Here is a 19,381-nt window from a genome sequence, read left to right as displayed (position 1 = left end):
TCGAGGGGGGGGAGGCCGCTCCTACTGCAGAAACTAGGTCTAGGCCCAGCTCCCCACCCATCAGGGGACCCTTGGCGTATTTCGCCGATCGTTGGGGTTTATCCTCCTCAGATGCATGGGTTCAATCCACTATTAGATCAGGGCTCTCCCTTGAATTCCTCTCCAGCCCTCCGAGGTTTTTCCAGATTTGTCCAGTGTCAAATAACCCGACCAGGAGGCAGCTTATGCAAGAAGCCATTCAACACCTATTGGATATTAGGGCTATCCATCCTGTGCCTCCAGAACAGGGTCAAGGTTATTATTCTATTCTTTTCGTGATCCCAAAGGCATCGGGCGGCTGGAGAGCTATTCTCGACGTCAAGCACCTAAACCGCTTTGTACGCTATCAGAGGTTTAAAATGCATTCATTGCATTCTATCCTTGGGGGTATAAGGCAGGGGGATTTCCTCACTTCTATAGATCTTTCTGAAGCCTACCTGCATATACCTATAACACCTAAACACAGACAGTATCTTAGGTTTTGTTGCCTAGAGCACCACTTTCAGTACAGGGCATTACCATTCGGATTGTCATCTGTACTAGGGCCTTTACAAAGGTACTGGCAGCACTGGAAGCATACCTGAGACAGGTACCAATACAGCTCCAGTGCTATTTAGATGATATATTGTTACAATCCGCCTCTGTCAAGGATGCTAGGAGAGATCTGGACATTACCATGTCAACCTTAAGAGCCCATGGCTTTTCTATAAATATAGTGAAAAGCCACTTGCAACCTACCACAAGGCTGGTTCATCTAGGGTCCTTGATAGACACAGTGTCAGGCACTGATTTTCTGTTGACTGAGAGGTAGCAAAATCTTAGGGAGTTGGCTTCCCAGGACATCAGGGAGAGACGGGTGTCCTTGGCCACATTGTCCAAGTTGTTAGGTACTCTGGTATCAGCCATTGGCATTGACCCTTGGGCACGTCTGCACACCAGAGACCTTCAATGGTTTCTTTTACCATTTTAGTGAAGGCTCATGATCTGCTCCCAGGCCAAGGTCACCTTGCCAGGGGAAGTATCCCGTTCCCTAATATGGTGGAAGTCCCCAGTGGTCTTCAAGGGGGAATACTTCAGGACTCCAGACCAGGTGACAGTCACAATGGATGCCAGTCTGTTCAGATGGGGGGCCCATCTACAGGAGCAGATGGCACAGGGACAATGGAGCTAGCTCACAACATCAATTGGTTGGAACTCAAGGCGGTCCGCCTGGTTCTCAAACAGTTTTGCCATTCTGTCAGTGGCAGACACGTACTTATCCTTACCGACAATATAGCCACCACGGCGCATATAAACAGGCAGGGTGGGACCAGGTCAAAGTCCCTCATGGTGGAGGCCAAGAGACTGGGCCTCACCGAACATGAAAGGGGTAGACACTCTCTGTTACAAATGGCCCCCGGGACTCCTTCCCCCCATTGCCCCGGATTCCCAGGATCATACAGAAGATCATAGGGGAGGGGGCGGAAGTGGTGATGATTGCTCCCCATTGGCCCCGGAGGCCTTGGTTCACCGATCTCCGGTCTTTATTGGCGGACAGACCCTGGAGGATCCCTCAGGAAATGATTTCCCTCAGCTTGGGGTCGCTGGAGCATCCGGACCCTCAATGGCTCCAGTTGACCGCTTGGCGCTTGAGCGGAGCATTCTGAGGGAGAACAAATATTCCTCCAGGGTCTTACAGACTATTCAGGCTGCCTGCAGATCGTCCACGGAGCGCATCTACAGCTCTACCTGGTGTTCCTTCTGCACATGGTGTGCCGGCAAGAACCTTGACCCGATATGGGCCACAATTCCACAGGTCTTGGACTTTCTTCAAGCGGGACTGGATAAAGGGCTAGCTGCTAATACCATTAGGAGACAAGTATCGGCAATATTTTCTGTGTTACTTTGTGGGAGGTCACAATCACTGACTCAACATCCTATGGTCAGACGGTTTCTAAAGGGGGCTTCTAACCTTAAGCCACCCACAATACATAGATACCCTTCTTGGGATTTACACAAGGTGCTGGACGCTCTTACGGGTGCCCCCTTTGAACCGTTACGGAAGGTATCTCAGGTTTCTAACACTTTTTATGGCCATCACCTCCGCTAGGAGGATATCTGAGCTACAGGCATTGTCTACCAGGGATAATTTATGTATTTTTCATTATGACAGAGTGGTTTTGAGGCTGGATCCCTCTTTCATACCCAAAGTATGCTCCTGTTTTCATCAATCTCAGGAATTGGTCCTGCCTAATTTCTGTCCGGATGCTTCTCATCCTTTAGAGGAGAAATGGCACACCTTGGATGTGAGGGGGGCCCTAAGAATTTATCTTAAGAGAACATTGTCAACTAGTAAGTCCAAAGCATTATTTGTTTCTTTCCAGCCGGGATCCCTGGGGAACAAGGTGACATCTACCACCATAGGCAGATGGTTGCGGGCCTGTATGCGGCTGCATATCAAAGGGGGCCCGTGTACTAGGGACAATTACCACCCACTCTACAAGAAGTGCGGCTACTTGATCCGACTTCCGGTTCCGATCTGACTTCTGGTTCCCGTAGGCAACGGACGTCTTGTCCGCCGCTCATCTTTTCGGTGGGCTCCGTTCAGGAGCACAGGGAACCTTGGAGGGGTCTCCTGCCGCAGGGCGGCTTGCCGGAACCCCCCAGAGTCAGCGGCAGCCAGTGGGGGTGTTTCCAGCTTCACCCCAGGAGCCAGGGAGCGAAAAGGGGGAGCATGTTTGCCCCTTCGCCGAATGGGCTCCGGGAGAAATGAGTCAAGCAGGGGAAGAGTAGCCGAAATGTTGGTGGTGGAGGATCCTTCCCAATCTCCTTAACTATCGTTAACAGATAAGCAGCAGACTATTGTAAATTCGTGTTCAATCTATTTAAACCGAAGATTAGAGGGGGGTGTTTTTCATTCCCCCCCCCTCAGACAAAGCGGCATTCAAACTATCTCCACATCGGAATGGAGAGAGAACAAAGGCTGACTTGCCACTTGAATTAACTATGTGAGAAAGATCGAAATCACAGTTGCAAGAGGGGATTGCTGAGCTGTTTTCTTAAAAAATGGAAACTTTTGCTCTTCTCCCTGCGAAAGGAGGAGTCAAGATGGCTTCCCCCCCTTCTTCGTTTTTGTACTTATAAATGAACTCTGCCTTTTGAAACTACCTTTGGAAAAAAAAATCTCTGGTATTGTCTTAAAACCTCCCCTGAAGGTGCTCTGGACCTCTCCTATTGCGTGGTCTTTCTGGATTTTGATTATTTGACTTTCCCCTTTTTGGTGTATCTCCGTGCCTTGGAACAGTAAAGGAGAACTAACTTCTCACTTTCGGATTTGCCTGCCACCTTGGATCGGCCAGGCTGCGCACTCCGCTGATGCCATTTTCTTTGTAAAAGACTTATCATCTCTGAATTCAGACAAATGGGACCTAAAAAGCCACCAACGGGCAAGACATTCTCGGCTTCTGCCTCAGCAACCTCCAGTCCAAGCATGCAGAAGACTAAAACTACTTCATTGTTACAAAAAGAAGGGGCTGGAGAGAGCTCAAAAGAATTATCTGTCAACCAAATGTTTCAGGAAATTATGAGGAGTCAAAACAAGCTGAAGAAGGAGGTGGCAGATCTCAAAGACGAACTCAGAGGGGTACAACATCATATTACAGAAAATAAACAGAGAATTGTGGTGTTGGAGGAGGGGGCGGCTGGGCTGGATAGGGAGGTTAAGGCAGTCCAGAAGGGAAATTTAGAACTGGATAACTTTATGGCAAAAATAGAACTTGAAAGAATGTCCTTTTTTCTCAGATTCCAGAACCTACCAGAAACAGAGAATGAAAATCTTAAAGATATCATGAGTACAATTTTAGCAGAATATATCAAGACAAATAAAGAACAGTTGTGGTGGGATATGGATCTGGTCTATAGGATCAATTCAGTATATGCTAGAACCCATAACGTTCCAAGGGAGGTACATGTTAAATTTCTTAGGAGGACCACGAGGGATGAGGTGCTAGGGGCCCAAAGGAGGGACCATTAAAATACCAAGATGAAGAAATTACCATTCTTAAGCAAATTCTGAAAAAAAATTAGAGAAAGGAGGAGGAAGTATTCCTCCTTATCAAAGAAATTATACAATAAAGGAGTTTGGTTCAGATGGTTATTGCCAGAGGGAATGCTGATTTTCTGGGAGGGAAACAGAATTAGAATTAACACAGTGGAAGAGGCTGAAGCCTTCACTAAAAAACATTTTTCTCTCCTAGAGGATGAAAATAAGGGAGGTGGTGAAAAATGCAGCAATGTACAGGATATGGGGGAGGGGGGGCATGGCTCCATCTGGAGACAGGGAGGAGGGAGCAATATCGAAAATGCTCAGATCACAAAAATAAATGTATTTGAAATATTATTGTAATTGTTGATATACTAGAAAGTGACAAAGAACGAGATGATTGAACACATGATTGATATAATTTAAGAATTCTGTTTATGCTTATCTTTTGTATGTTGTTTTCAAATTGAAAAAATTGTGAGATTTGGAGGGATTTCTACCACTAGCACGGGAGCTGCCAAAATTTTCTATGTACCTTTGTACCCTCTCCCCATAAATGTTTTAAAAAACCAATTAAATATTTAATAATAAAAAAAAGAAGTGCGGCTACTTCAGCCACCTGGGCTACCCAAGCTTCTTTGACAGAGATTTGTAGGGTGGCTACGTGAACATCTCCTTCACCATTCATAAAGAATTATAAATTAGACTCTTTTGCTTCTGCAAACTCTGCCTTTGGACACAGGGTGCTACAGTCTGTTCATAGACGCCTGATTCAGCAGACCACGTGTAGGTCTTGATATACCATGTATAGGCCCTCCCGGGGGACACCTTGGCTTTGGTACGTCCCAGTCTGGATGCTACTCCCCCCACTATGGAGAAAGGGCGTTGGTCCTTACCTGATACACCTATTCTCATAGTGGGGGAGTAGCATCCAGCCCCTCCCTGGATTTGGCAGTGTATTATTTGATTGTTAAATTACTGCTACTAGTTGTTTTTCAAAAATAAAAATGATATTAGAGATCTGAACACTTGTCTGGAGAAGATGACACATCGAGTCTGATAGAAGTCCTTCGCCGGAAGCTGGGTCTGCCTAGCAACAGGGGCGTGGCTTAACAGTCTTGTCAGTCTCAGTCCAATCAATGAGCAGATGAAGTCAACCCAGTCTGGATGCTACTCCCCCACTATGAGAATAGGTGTATCAGGTAAGGACCAACGCCCTTTTCCCTCAGGATGACAGTAGAAACGTTCTATAGGTCAGTTTCACAGGGCATCTTGCTCTCGCAAATGCCCCAACTCCTGAACTAACAAAACTTCTCCCCTCCTTTCCACAGAAAATTAAAAGAAATTGCTAACAACCCTATTCTTATTCAGTATATTGCGTGTCCATGTATCTGTTCATTTGTCAACATAATATGAATTCTTATTATGACAAGAACCATTCTTCTGAGCAAAGCACTATATTTGCTTCTTTCAACCAGGCGCCTTTTCCTTTTTGCAACTACTCCAGTTTTGAAGAACACAATAGAGCCTTCCTATTTATGAGGGTGAGCAAAGTAATGGCTTGCTTGAACCAGTGATTGGGAGGAAAGATGAGACAAAAAATGAATAATAAAACCACAGTCTAATTGTATCTGGTTTCTGTGTCTAAATATAAGCCATGTAGAATTACAGTTAAATTTACTAATAAAATTGTGTGCATTTTTCCCAGAAAGAACGTTGGTCCTTACCTGAATGTTTCTTTTTGGTGGGCATGAGGGAGGGATATTCTCACAGCCTGATTGATCCAAAGACTGAGGGAAATCTCTTTTAACTTTCTCCTTTCCCTGTTGGCTCACAATTCCTCTAAGTCTCATGACTATAACGTACTGCCAAAAAAACAGACACAGCAAGGGCAAACCACCACCACCCCGCACCTCACCCCGATTGACTACCTTCTATCACTAACTGGGGTGGGATGTCGCCTCTCCCTCTCGCCTACCAAAAAGAAACGTTCAGGTAAGGACCAACGTTCTTTTTCTGGTAGGCTCGAGGGAGGGGCGACTCCTGGGACATACCCAAGCTCAGTCCCTGAGGGGGAACAACACTAGGCTTCGGGGGGAGGAGCAGTTGCAACCTGTTGTAGCACCCTACGCCCAAAGGACACCTCGGCCGATGCAAAGGCATCCAGCCGGTAGTGGCGGATGAACGGAGTTGGGAATGACCAAGTAGCCGCCCGACAAATGTCTTTGAATGAAGCCCTCGTGGCCCACACTGCTGTAGTAGCGGTGCTCCTTTTGGAGTGGGCCGTGATCCCCAAAGGGGGGGGGCAGCCCAAAAACTCATAGGTCGTAGAGATGGCCTGTCGTAACCACCTGCCAATGGTGGCAGAGGAAACCCTGGCCCCCAGAAAACCAGTCTGAAATGAAATGAACAGGGCCTCAGACCTTTGGAATGCAGACATGTGCCGTAGATAAATGCGCAAGGCGCGATGAACGTCTAGCCAGTGCAGAGTCGCTCCCTCTCATGGGATGGAGCCGGGCAGAAATTGGGAAGGATGATCTCCTGCACCCGATGGAAGGGCGAATTGACCTTAGGAAGGAAGGTAGGGTCCATCCTTTAGGACTACCCTATCCTGGTGAAATTGGCAGAGGTCGTCCTTGGAGGACAGGGCCCCCAGCTCGGAAATGCGCCTGGCCGAAGTTATGGCAACAAGCAACACCACCTTAAGAGATAGGAATATAAGGTGGACAGTGTGCAAAGACTCAAAGGGGCCCCCCGTCAAGGCCCTATAGGGGGAGGTCCCAAATTGGGAATCTATGAATCGGGGGTGGTGTAAATTAGCGGCTCCCCTCAAAAATCTCTTAATCAGGGAATGGTGGGCGAGGGACAAATGGTTCTCCCCTGGAAGCACCAAGGCCAGAACGGCCACTTGGCATCACAAGGTATTATGGGAAAGACCCCTGCCCAGACCCTTCTGGAGGAAATCCAGAATTTGTGCCACCGAAGCCTTTGGAGAAACCATTTGACAAATGCCGCCCACGTGTAATTATATATCCAAGTGGTGGAGGGATGTCTGGAAGCCTCGATGGTGGTTATAACTTGGGCTGACAAGTTGGTGCTCCTTAGGAGGCTCCACTCAAGCACCAGGCAGTCAGGTGGGGCCACTGGGGCTCCGGATGGATCAAGACCCCCTGGCGCAGAGAGAGCTCCTCGCGAGGAATTCTCCAAGGGAGAGAGATGGATAGCTGGACGAGGTCCGCAAACCACAGCCATCTGGTCAGTGAGGCGCTATCAGAATGATGTCTGCCTTCTCTACCACTACCTTCCTCAGGGTCCCTGATATCAAAGGGAGCGGGGGAAAGGCATAAAATAGGCCAGGAGGCCACTTGCTCTGGAGAGCGGCCCGGTTCAGGAATCAAGAGAAGAATCTCAGGAGTTGAGCATTTGCCGGAGTCGCTAAGTCCACCAACGGGTCGCCGAACTTCTGGCAAATCTTCTGGAAGATATCGGGTAGAATCTGCCACTACCCGTGGTCCACAGTCACGCGGCTTAACCAATCGCCGTGGTGGTTGGCCGTGCCCAAGACGTGCTCCAACACCACTGATGCAAGATGTCTCTCAGCCCAGGAACTGAGCTTCAGTGCTTCCAGCCAAAGGGCTCTGGAATGAGTCCCCGCTTGACGGTTTATATGTGCTTTTGTGGCCACATTGTCAGTCATCAGAAAGACGTGGCAGCCCTCTATCGAACCTTTGAACAGTTGTAGTGCCAGCCGGGCGGCCTTCAACTCCAGCCAGTTTATATTGTGGCGAAGGTCCAACCGAGTCCACCAGCGCTGTGCCATCCTGGCACCCATGAGTGCTCCCCCACCAAACAGGCTCGCATCCGTAGTGATGGTCACCCAATCCGGCTCCCAAAACTCCAAACTGTGATGCAGAGCTGGGGACAGCCACCACCGCAGGGAGAGATGCAAATCTGCCGATAGATGGATGAGTTATGGGGAGTTGCTCATGCGTTTCCGATGGAATGGGATGAGGACCCACTGCAGAGTTCGGGAATGAAGTCGTGCCCAAGGGACGATTCTTATGTATGACATCATCTTGCCCAGAAAGCGAGACAAGGTCAGGAATGAAACTGATCGCCTTGTGCGTACTTGCCTTCCCAGGGCCTGCAGATTGACAAGACACTCTGAGGATAGTCGAACCTTGCCTTCCAAGGAGTCTATTATCGCCCCCAGGTGAAGGACCTTTGTTGAGGGTGAAAGATGACTTTTGAGGAAGTTGACAGAAAACCCCAAGGCCTGTAGGGTCCGAATTGTGAGGTTGAGGTCATGAAGGGCCGGGACTAGGAATTGAGCTTGCACAAGCACGTCGTCCAGGTAGCATTGTAGTCTCACAGGGACTGAGCGGAGGTGAGCCACCAATGCTGCCAGAACCTTCATGAATGTGCGCGGGTCTGAAGCTAAGCCAAAGGGAAGGGCCCTGTAATGGAAATGGAGCCCGTTGTGGGAAAAACGAAGGAACCTGCAATGGGCAGGAAGGATGGGGATGTGGAGGTAAGCTTCTGTCAGATCCACTGAAGCTAGATAGTCCCCCCACCTGATGCCCTGCAGAATGGACCTGAGGGGTGACATCTTGAAGCGCCTGTACACTAGGTACCGATTGAGGTGCTTGAGGTCCAGAATCGCCCTCCAGCCCCCCGAGCTCTTCGGAACAACAAACAGGTTGGAATAGTGACCCAACCCGCGTTCCATCATCGGTTCTACCACCCTGATGTCTAGCAGATGTTGTATGGCTAATGACATCAGACGGCGGCGTTCTGGATCCCAGGATGGTGGAAAGGTTCTGAAGAAGGTCGGGGGCATGGAGAGGAACTCCAGCCAGAGTCCATTTCTGACCGTGGTCCTTACCCAGGCATCTGATGTCACGCGGTCCCACTGATCCGTGAAGAGTTCCAGGCTACCGCCTATGGGAAATCCCGGGTTGGAGTAATTTCCCTTTGCAGAAGCAGCCGCCGCTCCTGCCCCCCCCCCCACGAAAGGGCTGCATGGATTGACCTTGGTACCTTCCCCTGTCCTGGTAGTAAAGTCTCTGGAACTGCCTAGCAGATCTATAAGGGGTGTATCTCTGTTGATGATACTCCTGTTCAGGGGCCCTAAAGGATTGCCTACGGTAAGAGGCCGGACAGTTGTCTGTCTTCTTGGTGTTGGTAGGCAGGACCTTCTTCTTATCCTTATTCTCTACGAGAATTGGGTCTAAGCAGCCCCCGAATAGGTTAGTCCCAGTGTACGGGACAGCTGCCAGGCTCCACTTGGACTTGTTGTCCATTTGCCAGTTACGTAACCATAGCAACTGCCTGGAGGTCACCAAGGTGGCTAAAGCTCGGGACGAGTACTTCACAGCATCAAGAGTGGCATCAGCTGAAAACTGCGTGGCTGCAATTATCTTAGTGATATCTTGGTGAAGCCGCTCGTCCTGAACAGGGATGAGATCCTGTAATTGACGGAGCCGCATGACCGCTGATCGGTTGAAATAAGAGGCAGCTGCAGCAGACATTACAGCCCACGCGGAGGCGCTGAAATTTTTACGTAACATAAGTTCCGCCCGCTTGTCCTCCAATTTCAACTTATCAGGCACATCCCCTGAAACAACGGATGAGGCGTTGGCTAGGGTGGCTATTGGTGTGTCTACATTGGGCAATTGGAGCGCCTGAGAGAAGGCCTGCTCCATGTTGTAAAAACACCGGTTGTTGCTGCCCAGGTTGGGGAAAGTAGAAGGGCAAACCCAATGATTTTTGACCACCTCTAGAAAAAAAGGGGGGCTGAAACCTTCTCCTTGTTGGTTGCTGTATTGGAGAACATGACCAAATTAGGGTCTCGAGGAGGAGGAATGGCAGGATCCCCTGTCCCGACCTTAGTAGTCTTTCTGGCTTTGTGTAACAAAGGCTTAAACAATGGAGGAGTAAAAAGGTTAGGAAAGGCTGGGGGGTCCGGGAGGACAGTCTCTTTGTCCTCTGAGAACCCCATATCCTGACGGGGGTCATCCCCTAACACTGAACCCTCACTGACTACTGAAGGGGAAGGAGGCCTAGTTTGATGTCCACGGTCAGATTAACTCCTGGCCTGGTGGGGAACCTGGGACCTAGAAACCCTAGGAGACTGACGTTCCCTCAAGGAAACTGCAGAAACAATACCCTTTGAAAGGCTGAGGAAATCAGTCTCTTGATGCTGTCAGGGAGCGATTCAAGATCCTCAAACTTATCCTCCGAATGAACCGGGGCAGGAGTAGGGGGAAAGAAAATCCTCCAAAGGAAAACCCTCCAAAGGATCCCTGACCACCTCCCTGGGCCCATGGGGCGAAACAGGAGGGGAAGGAGAAACTTCCAGGCCAGATTGCCTGCATGCCCCTGTGGGGGAGACAGAGGGAGAGGAAGGGCTGAACCCTCTGGGGGGGCGAGGCCGAATGATGTGATTCATGCCTAAGAGGCGACCTGGACCTGGCAGGAGAAGAGGGCTTGTTGGCCTGGGCTTGTTGTTCAGCCCTAGCGATCCTCTTCTCAGGGCCTTCTGACGCCGGCTCTCATCTTTCTGGGTTGCCCTGGAGGGGCGTTGGGGCACTGAAGGTTTAGCTGTTGCAGCCCTTGCTGTAGGCCCAACCATCTCCCCCTCCTCGGCTACAAGTTGAGCCCTCCCCTGGGCCTGTGGAGTGGTCTGCCTGCTCTCCATCAGTGCCACTCACATGCCTTAGAAGGTTCAGTGCCCCAAGTCACCAGCCTGCGCAAGGGCTTCGTGTGAGTCAATATTGGGCTGCCTGGGTTGGAGCTTGCCGGCCTGACTGTGGCCGCGGTGCAATTAAGTGAAATTGGAGCTAGAAAATGGCCGCCACCATGTGCGCGCTTCCAAAATGGCCACCTCCACTCACACGCTTTCAAAATGGCCCCCGGAGATGTTCATGCGTTTTAAACGGCTTTTTTCCTTTAGCCGTGGCTTGAAAATACTTGCCGCGGCTGGTTTCGCCCAGGCGCAGCTTCCTGAGGCTAATTAAGCCGCCCCACCGCCCAAACGGCATCTCCCCTGGCAGCCCTTCTCGGGAAGCTGCAGAAGTGGAGCCTGACACCCCCAGTGTACCAGGGATCGGTCAGAACTCCAAACTACTCGGGGAAAAAGGCATGAAGCCAATTAGCCTCCCCCCCCCCCCCGGCTTGCTGCGAGACGGAGGACCCTGTTCCTTCAAGTACCATATTTCCCCGAAAATACAACAGGGTCTTATATTTTTTGACCCACAAAATATGGCCTTGGGCTTATTAGAGGGGGAGGGCTTATTGTTTTGGGGTTGCCGGGCGGCTGCTCCCTTGCGAGTCGGCTCCCGAAGAGCCAGGCACAACCTCAGGGGCGAAGCAGCCATGAGGTGACCATGCTCACGAGCAGCCACCCAGTAAACCCCTTCTCCAGCCAGGTAGAGCACCATTCACTGACCTAGGGACTATACCTAAGGCACCAAGCCATGTGGCGCTCTGCAGCGGCCACTCTAGGAGTGTTTTCTTCTGGCAGCCTGCCCATAACCATAGAAAACACTCCTAGAGTAGCCACTGCTGGAAGAATCAGAAGCCAAGTTCCAGAGTTTGGAAGCCGGACAAGAAGTTTTGCTCGGAGCTCAGCGGTGGCTGCAAGGACAGCTGGCCCAGGGCATGGTGAGGCTGGAAGGCATGAGAGCTGGGGGCGGAGCAGGCACTCGCGCAACCCTTCTCTCCAGCTGGGCAGAGCTCCATGCAATAACCTAGGGGATATCCCGAATGTGCCAAGCCGCGGGAGCTGGGGGGCAGGCAGAGTGCCACATGGCTTGGTGCCTTAGGGATACTCCCTAGGTCAGTGAATGGTGCTCTGCCCGGCTATAGAAGGGGTTTGCCAGGTGGCTGCTCGTGAGCATGGTCACCTCGTGGTTGCTTTGCCCTGAGGCTGTGCCCCACTCTTGGGGAGCCCACTCGCAAGGGGGCAGCCACCCGGCAACTCACCCCTCCAGCCAGGCAGAACGCCACTCCCCAGCGGTATCCCGAAGGTACCAAGCAACGTGAGTGCCTTTCTTCCGCCCCCCCCTGGCTCCCGGGGCTTGGCACCTTCGGGATACCACTAGGTCGGTGAGCGGTGCTCTGCCTCGCCGGATGGGGGAGTTGTCCAGGGGGCTTATTTTCAGGCCGGGGGCTTATATTTTTGCCCACCCGAAAAATGTGGCAAGGCTTTAGTTTCAGGACGTTGTATTTTCAGAGAAACACGGTTACAGCTCAGAAAGGTTGGAATTTAAAGTAGCCAATGGATCAAATCAAAAACAATTGTTTTAAAAGATTTCACTCACTCTCTGGGAACCAAAAAACACAGTGCTTGGACCAAAAGACTGAGAGGAACTGGGATCCAACAGGGAAAGGAGGAAGTAAAAGAGATTTCCCTCAATCTCAGGCTGTGAGAATATCCTAGGAGTCGCCCCTCCCTCGAGCCTACCGGAAAACAGTTGGGTTACAGTAGATACTGATCAACTTTGTGCTCAGAAGTATGCTCAAGCAAGAACAAGTTTAATAAAAGCAGCTGCCCACAAACTTCAGCATGGTAACAACAAGAACTACTGTATCACCAAAAAGTCCAGCTTTGCTCTTCTTTCTGTGTGCAAGACTTACCACTCTTTTGTCCGGAACCTTTTGAGTGAATACTCTGTATAAACGCCAACTCTTTCCCAGGACAGGACCCAAAACAAAGGAACCACTTATGTATAATATACAAATTCTCACCTGTTGGAATGGGAAAGATCCATCAGTCTAAATATAAAATTACATGGTAGGGGAGATTTGGAATATTCCTAGATGAGTGATATGCAACCTATTCTAGAAGACACAGCACATTTTCAAAAGAGCAAGTATAGTATACAAACAAAAGATAACTGACCCAGCAAATTCATAATTAAAGCTCCAAGTTGTTCCTAAAACTCAAGCTGTAACCACAACTGCATAGACAATAGTTACTGTAATCTGTTATAGAGGAAGTCACATTTAAAAACTTGTCTTAAAAACATGTACACCTAAGTATCTACGAGGGAGGGATGGGACAAGGGATAAAACAAGAACCACAATGCCTGTGAGTGCCTGTGATTTGCATCAGAACACAAGTATGAGGTGAAGGGCTGCAATATCAGAACCTGAGTATGAAGTGAGGAGCTGCATCATAATTCATACCTGGCACATATATCTCTGTATTAACTGACTGTCTGAATGTTTATTCCTAAAGTTTATTTGGGATGAAGAACCTACTGAACTACATTCACCCAAAGTACTAGACCCCTGTTATTTACAGAACAAAGCCAGAATGACTGGATTCACATCAGTTATAAATTATCATTGCAGACTATAGTGGCTATATTTATGTAACACCAAAACTTACGGTAATTTGTTTGGTTGTAGCCTAGTAAATTATCTGAACCTAGCCAATGATTTAGCAGATGACCAGGCACAAGAAATGGTAATGCTAATATAAACCTGTTTCTTCTGATCACTTGCTAGCACAGGAGTTCTCCAGCTATGGATTTGAACTCCCTCCCGAGAAACACCAGCAATTTCAGCAAAAGGGTTACAATATTTTTAAAATCAGATGGGGCTTGCCCAGGCAGAGTGGAAGTCAATCAAACCTTGCTCTGAACTTTGCTCCTTACTTATGCAAATTTGAAGTACGCAGATGCAGTATTGCAAATTTGGAGAACTGAGATATACATATTAAATATAAGTGGTATGTTTGATTCTTGTCCAACCCCGTCTCCAAAAAGATCATTAATGATGAACTGTTCATGTATACGTATATGAAGATTTAATTTGTGCATCATCTGCTCCTGACTATGGCATAAACATACCATAGCAACACTATTTTACTGCTGTGTCGCAGTTACTTCATGTCATCCCAAACCCACAAGTGGGAGAATCTTACATTCTCTTTTTTGTTTAAAGCCTGAAGCTATATGAAATCTGCAGACTTTGTTACCCATTTCTTCAATGGGTGGCGCGGAAGGCTTTCTGCCCTTCTCTCACAAATGTCTGCACCAAAAAAAATATGAGAATAGTTATGGCCATATATTGCCATATATTTACCCACGTTGTGGATAGAGAGGGCCATTGATTTGAAAGAGGAGTAAAAGAGGTAATTTATGTTAACACTGAGCAACCTTGTCTCAACAGGGTTGCTCAACAGAGGGGGAAGGATAAGACACACCTCCTGTCTACAGAGCTTTCCTTTCAGCAGTTCCAAGAAGATCCCATCCCATTTGCACTGTGAAACAGATGACCCTGAGGGCACAGATCAACCCCCTAGTGGCCCCAAGAGCTCTCAGGGAGAATGCTAATGATCAGATGACTGCAAAGAAATATGATCCTTCGACCCCCACCCATCTTGTCAGAACTAATCCTTCCATCATCCCCACCATCTAGCCAGAATTTATTAAGCTTCTTGGATGAGAAGTGAAACTTCTTCCTCCTCCTCTGGGAAAGAAACAGTCCATTTGCCTTTTGAAGAAGCACCTTTGAGACAACTATGATCTGGATAACAAAATTTCCACTTTTAGGATTACCATACTTCAGCTGCAACATTGCACATAGCACCAGATGGCAGCAGAAGATACAGAAAACTAAATGGAGCTAAACTGGGAAGGGTCTATTGGTGTAACAAAACCTCACTAGTACTCCTCAGGAACAAATACAGAGAAAACAATAGGTGAGCCTGATGAAAATGGGGGTGGAGGGAGGGTTCTCTATATACCCACAAATGTGGCTCTTTACCCAGTTGGTGTGATTATGTGCTGTCAGATAGAAACGTAAGAAACTACTCAGATTACTATTAGGCGTATTTTACAAATGTCTCTCACCTTAACTCAAGTACACCCAAATCTACTTAGTTTTTGGAAAGGCTTTTTTCTTTTCTTTTTTTCTCCTTCCATTTAAAAAAAATTCTTTTTACATTATGTGCTTATTGACAGGAACATGGAATTCTAAACGCTAGAAATTTTAAAAAATGTTTGAAGGGCTTTGGAAAGGTTGCTTCTGAAAGGAAAATATTGAAAAATAAAATTTTATTCATTTCCACATATTCCTCTGTATATCAGTAATCTGCTGTGTAACTATGTCACTAAGATCATGTAGGAAGTTAGCACCCACCCCTCTCCTAGAAGAATGAAATATTCTAGGAAATATTAAAAAGGCTGAATATTATATTTCCCTGGATGAGAAATGGGAGAAACATGTTTTTTAGGCAAGAAGCAGACTCACTCTTAATAGCCCTCACCCTTCTCAATAGCCCACAACAGATACCAGCACTTAAGAGATAAAGAGATAGCTAGGTCTATTCATAAGCAAATGCTCTCACCCAAGATCCAACAAAGGTAGGATTAGCCCTCTACCCTGTCAGGGGAAAAATGCCCTGGGGAAATCTGAGATCAATGGACCGAGGCTGATTCCCTTCCGCATATCTTTTGAGATATTAAAAAAATAAAATAAAAGCCTTTAAGAAGTATTCTAATTAATAAACAAACTTTAATAATAAAATAAAACAGAAAATAACTAATTGTTACATTTTGATAATGAAAATCTCCGGTTGCCAAGTTGGTAGCCGAACAAAGAAGAAAGGAATTTTGGAATGTGTAAACGCATGCGCAATAAATCACTTTCAGATAAGAACTTTTTGTTTTATGACCTGCGCAATAAAGCTTTCTTAGTTTAACTCTTGAATGTCAGTTCATGCCTAGCAAACCTTTTAACATCGTGACATACCCATCTAGCAACAGAATCACTACAAGGCACCTGGGGAAATTACATCACCCAGCAAGATTCAACCAAGCTTGGAACTCAAGACACTACAAAGTTACCCCTGCATGGCCCCATGGGAGTCTGACAACCATTCAGAATACTTGTCTAACACAGGAACAGGAAGCTTCAAGACGGGGCCCAAGAGAGGGTACAAATTTATCTCTCTCTTCCACCCATGTGCTTTTTCTTTTGCCCAGGATCTCAAACCATATGGTCTGTGCACCATTAAACCATCTTTCCAAGCAGCTTCCATGTTTCCAGTGTCTTTCTCTCCACTTGGAACTGAACCCAGATGGACATTTCTTCCAACAATCAATACATAATAAATCTCAAGATTGTTCTCAAAATGTGCATTCACCTACTTGAATCAGCATCTCTAAGGATGGTCTGCTCAAAGGATTTTGTTTTTCAATTCCAAAGAGATATACAGTACCGTAAGTCAAGCCACTCCCCAGGAGAGTCACGACATTCAAGTTTGGACTAGACATTTTCACAATCCTGTAGAAGATAAAGGAGACAACACGAGAAAAAGAGTTATTGGAAGAAATAAGTGCATTAGACTTTCCTTTCAATATGTGCTACAAAAGTTTGTTTCTCGAGACACTGTACCTGGATTTCACTACTCTGCTTTTCTTCCTGACTGAAAAAGTATCAGCCAGAACTGAAATGCTCTCTCCTTCCAAGTTAATTACATTCCCTGAAGTATCATCTTAAAAATGACATTTTCTTCCACTAAGAACGGAATTCCCTAATCCCCATCTCTAATTCTGGTGCAGAAGGATCCTATTGTCAGAGGTTTCTAAAGTTGTCAAGAAATTTAGGATAATTGACCATCATACTTAGTTGTTGTTTCTTCAAGCCTGAATTATCTTTTAAAGCAACGATGCAAAAACTGTGAACCTAGTGCAGCCTACCAGCGCTTTTTCATTCCAGAATGGACAGAGGGAAAAATGCAGCACTTTTTTTGTATTTTGGTGGCATTTTAAAGGGCAAAATGTATAAACTTACGTTGCCCATGTTAATCATTGAAAAAAACATCCCACCAACCACAAGTTAGATGTTTTGCTACTTGAGGAAATAGGAGGTTCTAATCCTCACTCGCAAATTGCTCTGTGCATGTACAGAAGCAAAAAACAATGGCGCTGCCCAGAGAACCAGTTCAGGGACATGGCAGGCCTGGGTCGCTGCGGGTTTCAGAGACCCAGGCCACCAAACCACTACCAGTTCGGCTGAACTGGTCCAAACCAGTAGGAACCCACCACTGGTAAGGAGACAACCTTATCATTCAAATCTGAACACAACACCCAGGTTGTAAGGATACAGTTCAAACCATTGAACACCTGCTGCTACTACTCAGCATTTGGCATGTGGAGTGATTGGCATATTCTGCTTTCAATTATTTCATGTAATAGTTGCTCCTGAAACTTTCAAGCCATTTTTTTGTTTGGGACTACCTAGGAAATTATTTTCTGCTACATATGCAGTTCAGAAATGTAAGAATTAATGAAATACACATATTGTAATATTTTCTCTAGGGAGACTAGGCAGAATAATACAACTGCCTATATAAGTAAATAAATGTAAAAACCCGCTCTTTCCTTAGTTTTAAATTTTCATTAGGTTAGCATTTATTGAAAATTTGGCACTTAAAACTTTCAGCGCCTTACCAAGGCCCATTTATTGCCCTCTTGTTGTGTTTGATAGTTTGACTTCACTCTCACGAGTGACAATAAGGAATCCAGAGTCACGTTTACTGCAGATCCTGAAACACTAAAATGTATAGAACTGCTGTAAACAAAAACAAGATTCTTCTCTTGAGAAATTCTTCAATGACAAAGAATCAGAAGATCTTGCCCAGAGAGTAAAAACATAGGATTGACTTGGCCTTACCTATTTTTTCTGAAGTGAATTGTGAAGACAATTAAGAAAAAACTGAGCAGAATTCCACTGGTGTTAAAGGCCCAGACAATTGCCAAGAGGGCCACTGAAAAGGAAGAGGCATTCTTACAGCCGGTCTCTGCAAAACGCTGAAGAAAAAAAGTAAGATGAAAGGAGTAAAAACTGCTTTGGAAATTTCTCTCCAAAAAAAGTAAAGTGCCTCCCAAGAATCCACTGTCCTCCACTGTGAATCCATTGCAATATTTTATATCTTATACCAAGAACAGAAGTGCCTTTGTCATAGCCTTTTCTGGGTAAGAGAAAAAAATATACCGGTACTTCATTGTGCAAAATCCTATATTTTCTACTTTTAAAAATTATCAGTTTTATAACTGAGTCAATAACTCATATTATTTCTATAATACTGGATGTGTTTCACACAACTCTTGCATTTGTTTAGAATGTAGACTAAACATGATGTCACCACACAATTAAGCCACTCCCTAAATTGACCTGGTCAAAAAACACTGAGGCAGCATGATTTTAAGTGACTTAATGTTTTGAAGTATTTAGGGCTTGATTATGGCAAAAATACTGCATATTAATTCTTTATCTCCTTTCCCTACATAAGAGTCCACATGCCTGTGAAGAGATTAAACAAATTCTCAAATGGCAACGTGTAATGCAGATTTCAGCTGCATCGGTTATTTTATCTAGAAGCAGGAGGCCCAATAGATTTCAGACCTCTCTTGCTGGGAGATTACAATACACAGATGCTCCAAAAGCTCCATATTTGGCCCATGCTGTTTAACAACTTTTTCAACAACAGAAAACTGTCACATTTCATGCTGCACTTTTCTCTGAATGTTCTTACATTTTACGGAGTATGTCTATACAGTATACACTAATTCAACTGTTCAATTTTTGAACTTCTTTGAATGATGCTAATGTTTGGTACAGTTTATATAATGCCCATTCTATTCCATCAAAAATGGCTTCTGCCCGAAGAGAAAACCTTCAGTATTATAACTCCAGAGAGGGCAGCCAATACAGCTGATATTTTCCTGTTATTTTCAGACTATATAGTTTAAGAGTCTGCAAGAACATTTTATTGTTCTATGAGTACTGAAAATTATTTGTGCACACACGCACACACATGCACAATTTGAATGATCCAACTGTACCTTGTGTGTGTGTTTGGCTTTATAGTTCATTATTCATAGATACTTACAATTGTTGAAGTACAGAGATCCTTCAGAATCAGTTTCTGTTGTTCTTGGCTCTCATAGTCGTTATTGCCATATAACTTGGAATAATTTAACTCCATCTCCACAGCACATTCTAAACCTTGATTCAACCACATGATCTGAGCAGAGCTTAGTTAGGTCTGGTATAGGAAACAAGGTTGATCTCAAAAACTGAGACTCAGATATATGCAGTGACAGTTGAGAATTACTTGATAGAAATTTCTCTATCTTTATAAAAGTCCTGAGTTCACTAATAAAAATCATGAGCAAAATTATTAGACTGTAACAATTTAACTCAGCCTCTCATTTAGTATCTATCTATCTATCTATCTATCTATCTATCTATCTATCTATCTATCTATCTATCATCTATCTATCTATCTATCTTCTATCT

General features: G+C 46.1%; 1 protein-coding gene across 1 annotated transcript in view; it reads right to left on the bottom strand.

Moving 5' to 3' along the window:
- Positions 1–19,082, bottom strand: part of GPR156 (G protein-coupled receptor 156) — a 52,769-nt gene extending 33,687 nt beyond the window's left edge. Inside the window, exons 1-4 of the mRNA XM_081943851.1 lie at positions 18,972–19,082; positions 17,753–17,889; positions 16,225–16,360; positions 12,701–12,811 (exon numbers count right to left, since the gene is read on the bottom strand). Coding sequence (XP_081799977.1) covers positions 12,701–12,811; positions 16,225–16,360; positions 17,753–17,889; positions 18,972–19,067 — 480 coding nt within the window. The 5' untranslated portion in view covers positions 19,068–19,082. The remainder of the gene's footprint in view (positions 1–12,700; positions 12,812–16,224; positions 16,361–17,752; positions 17,890–18,971) is intronic.
- Positions 19,083–19,381: the final 299 nt, after the last annotated feature.

The sequence above is a fragment of the Natrix helvetica genome, assembly GCF_964273705.1.
Source record: "Natrix helvetica genome assembly, chromosome: 2".
NCBI classification, from domain to species: Eukaryota; Metazoa; Chordata; class Lepidosauria; order Squamata; family Natricidae; genus Natrix; species Natrix helvetica.
The sequence above is the reverse complement of the archived record's forward strand: the minus strand, read 5'-3'. Positions and strand labels throughout refer to the sequence as shown.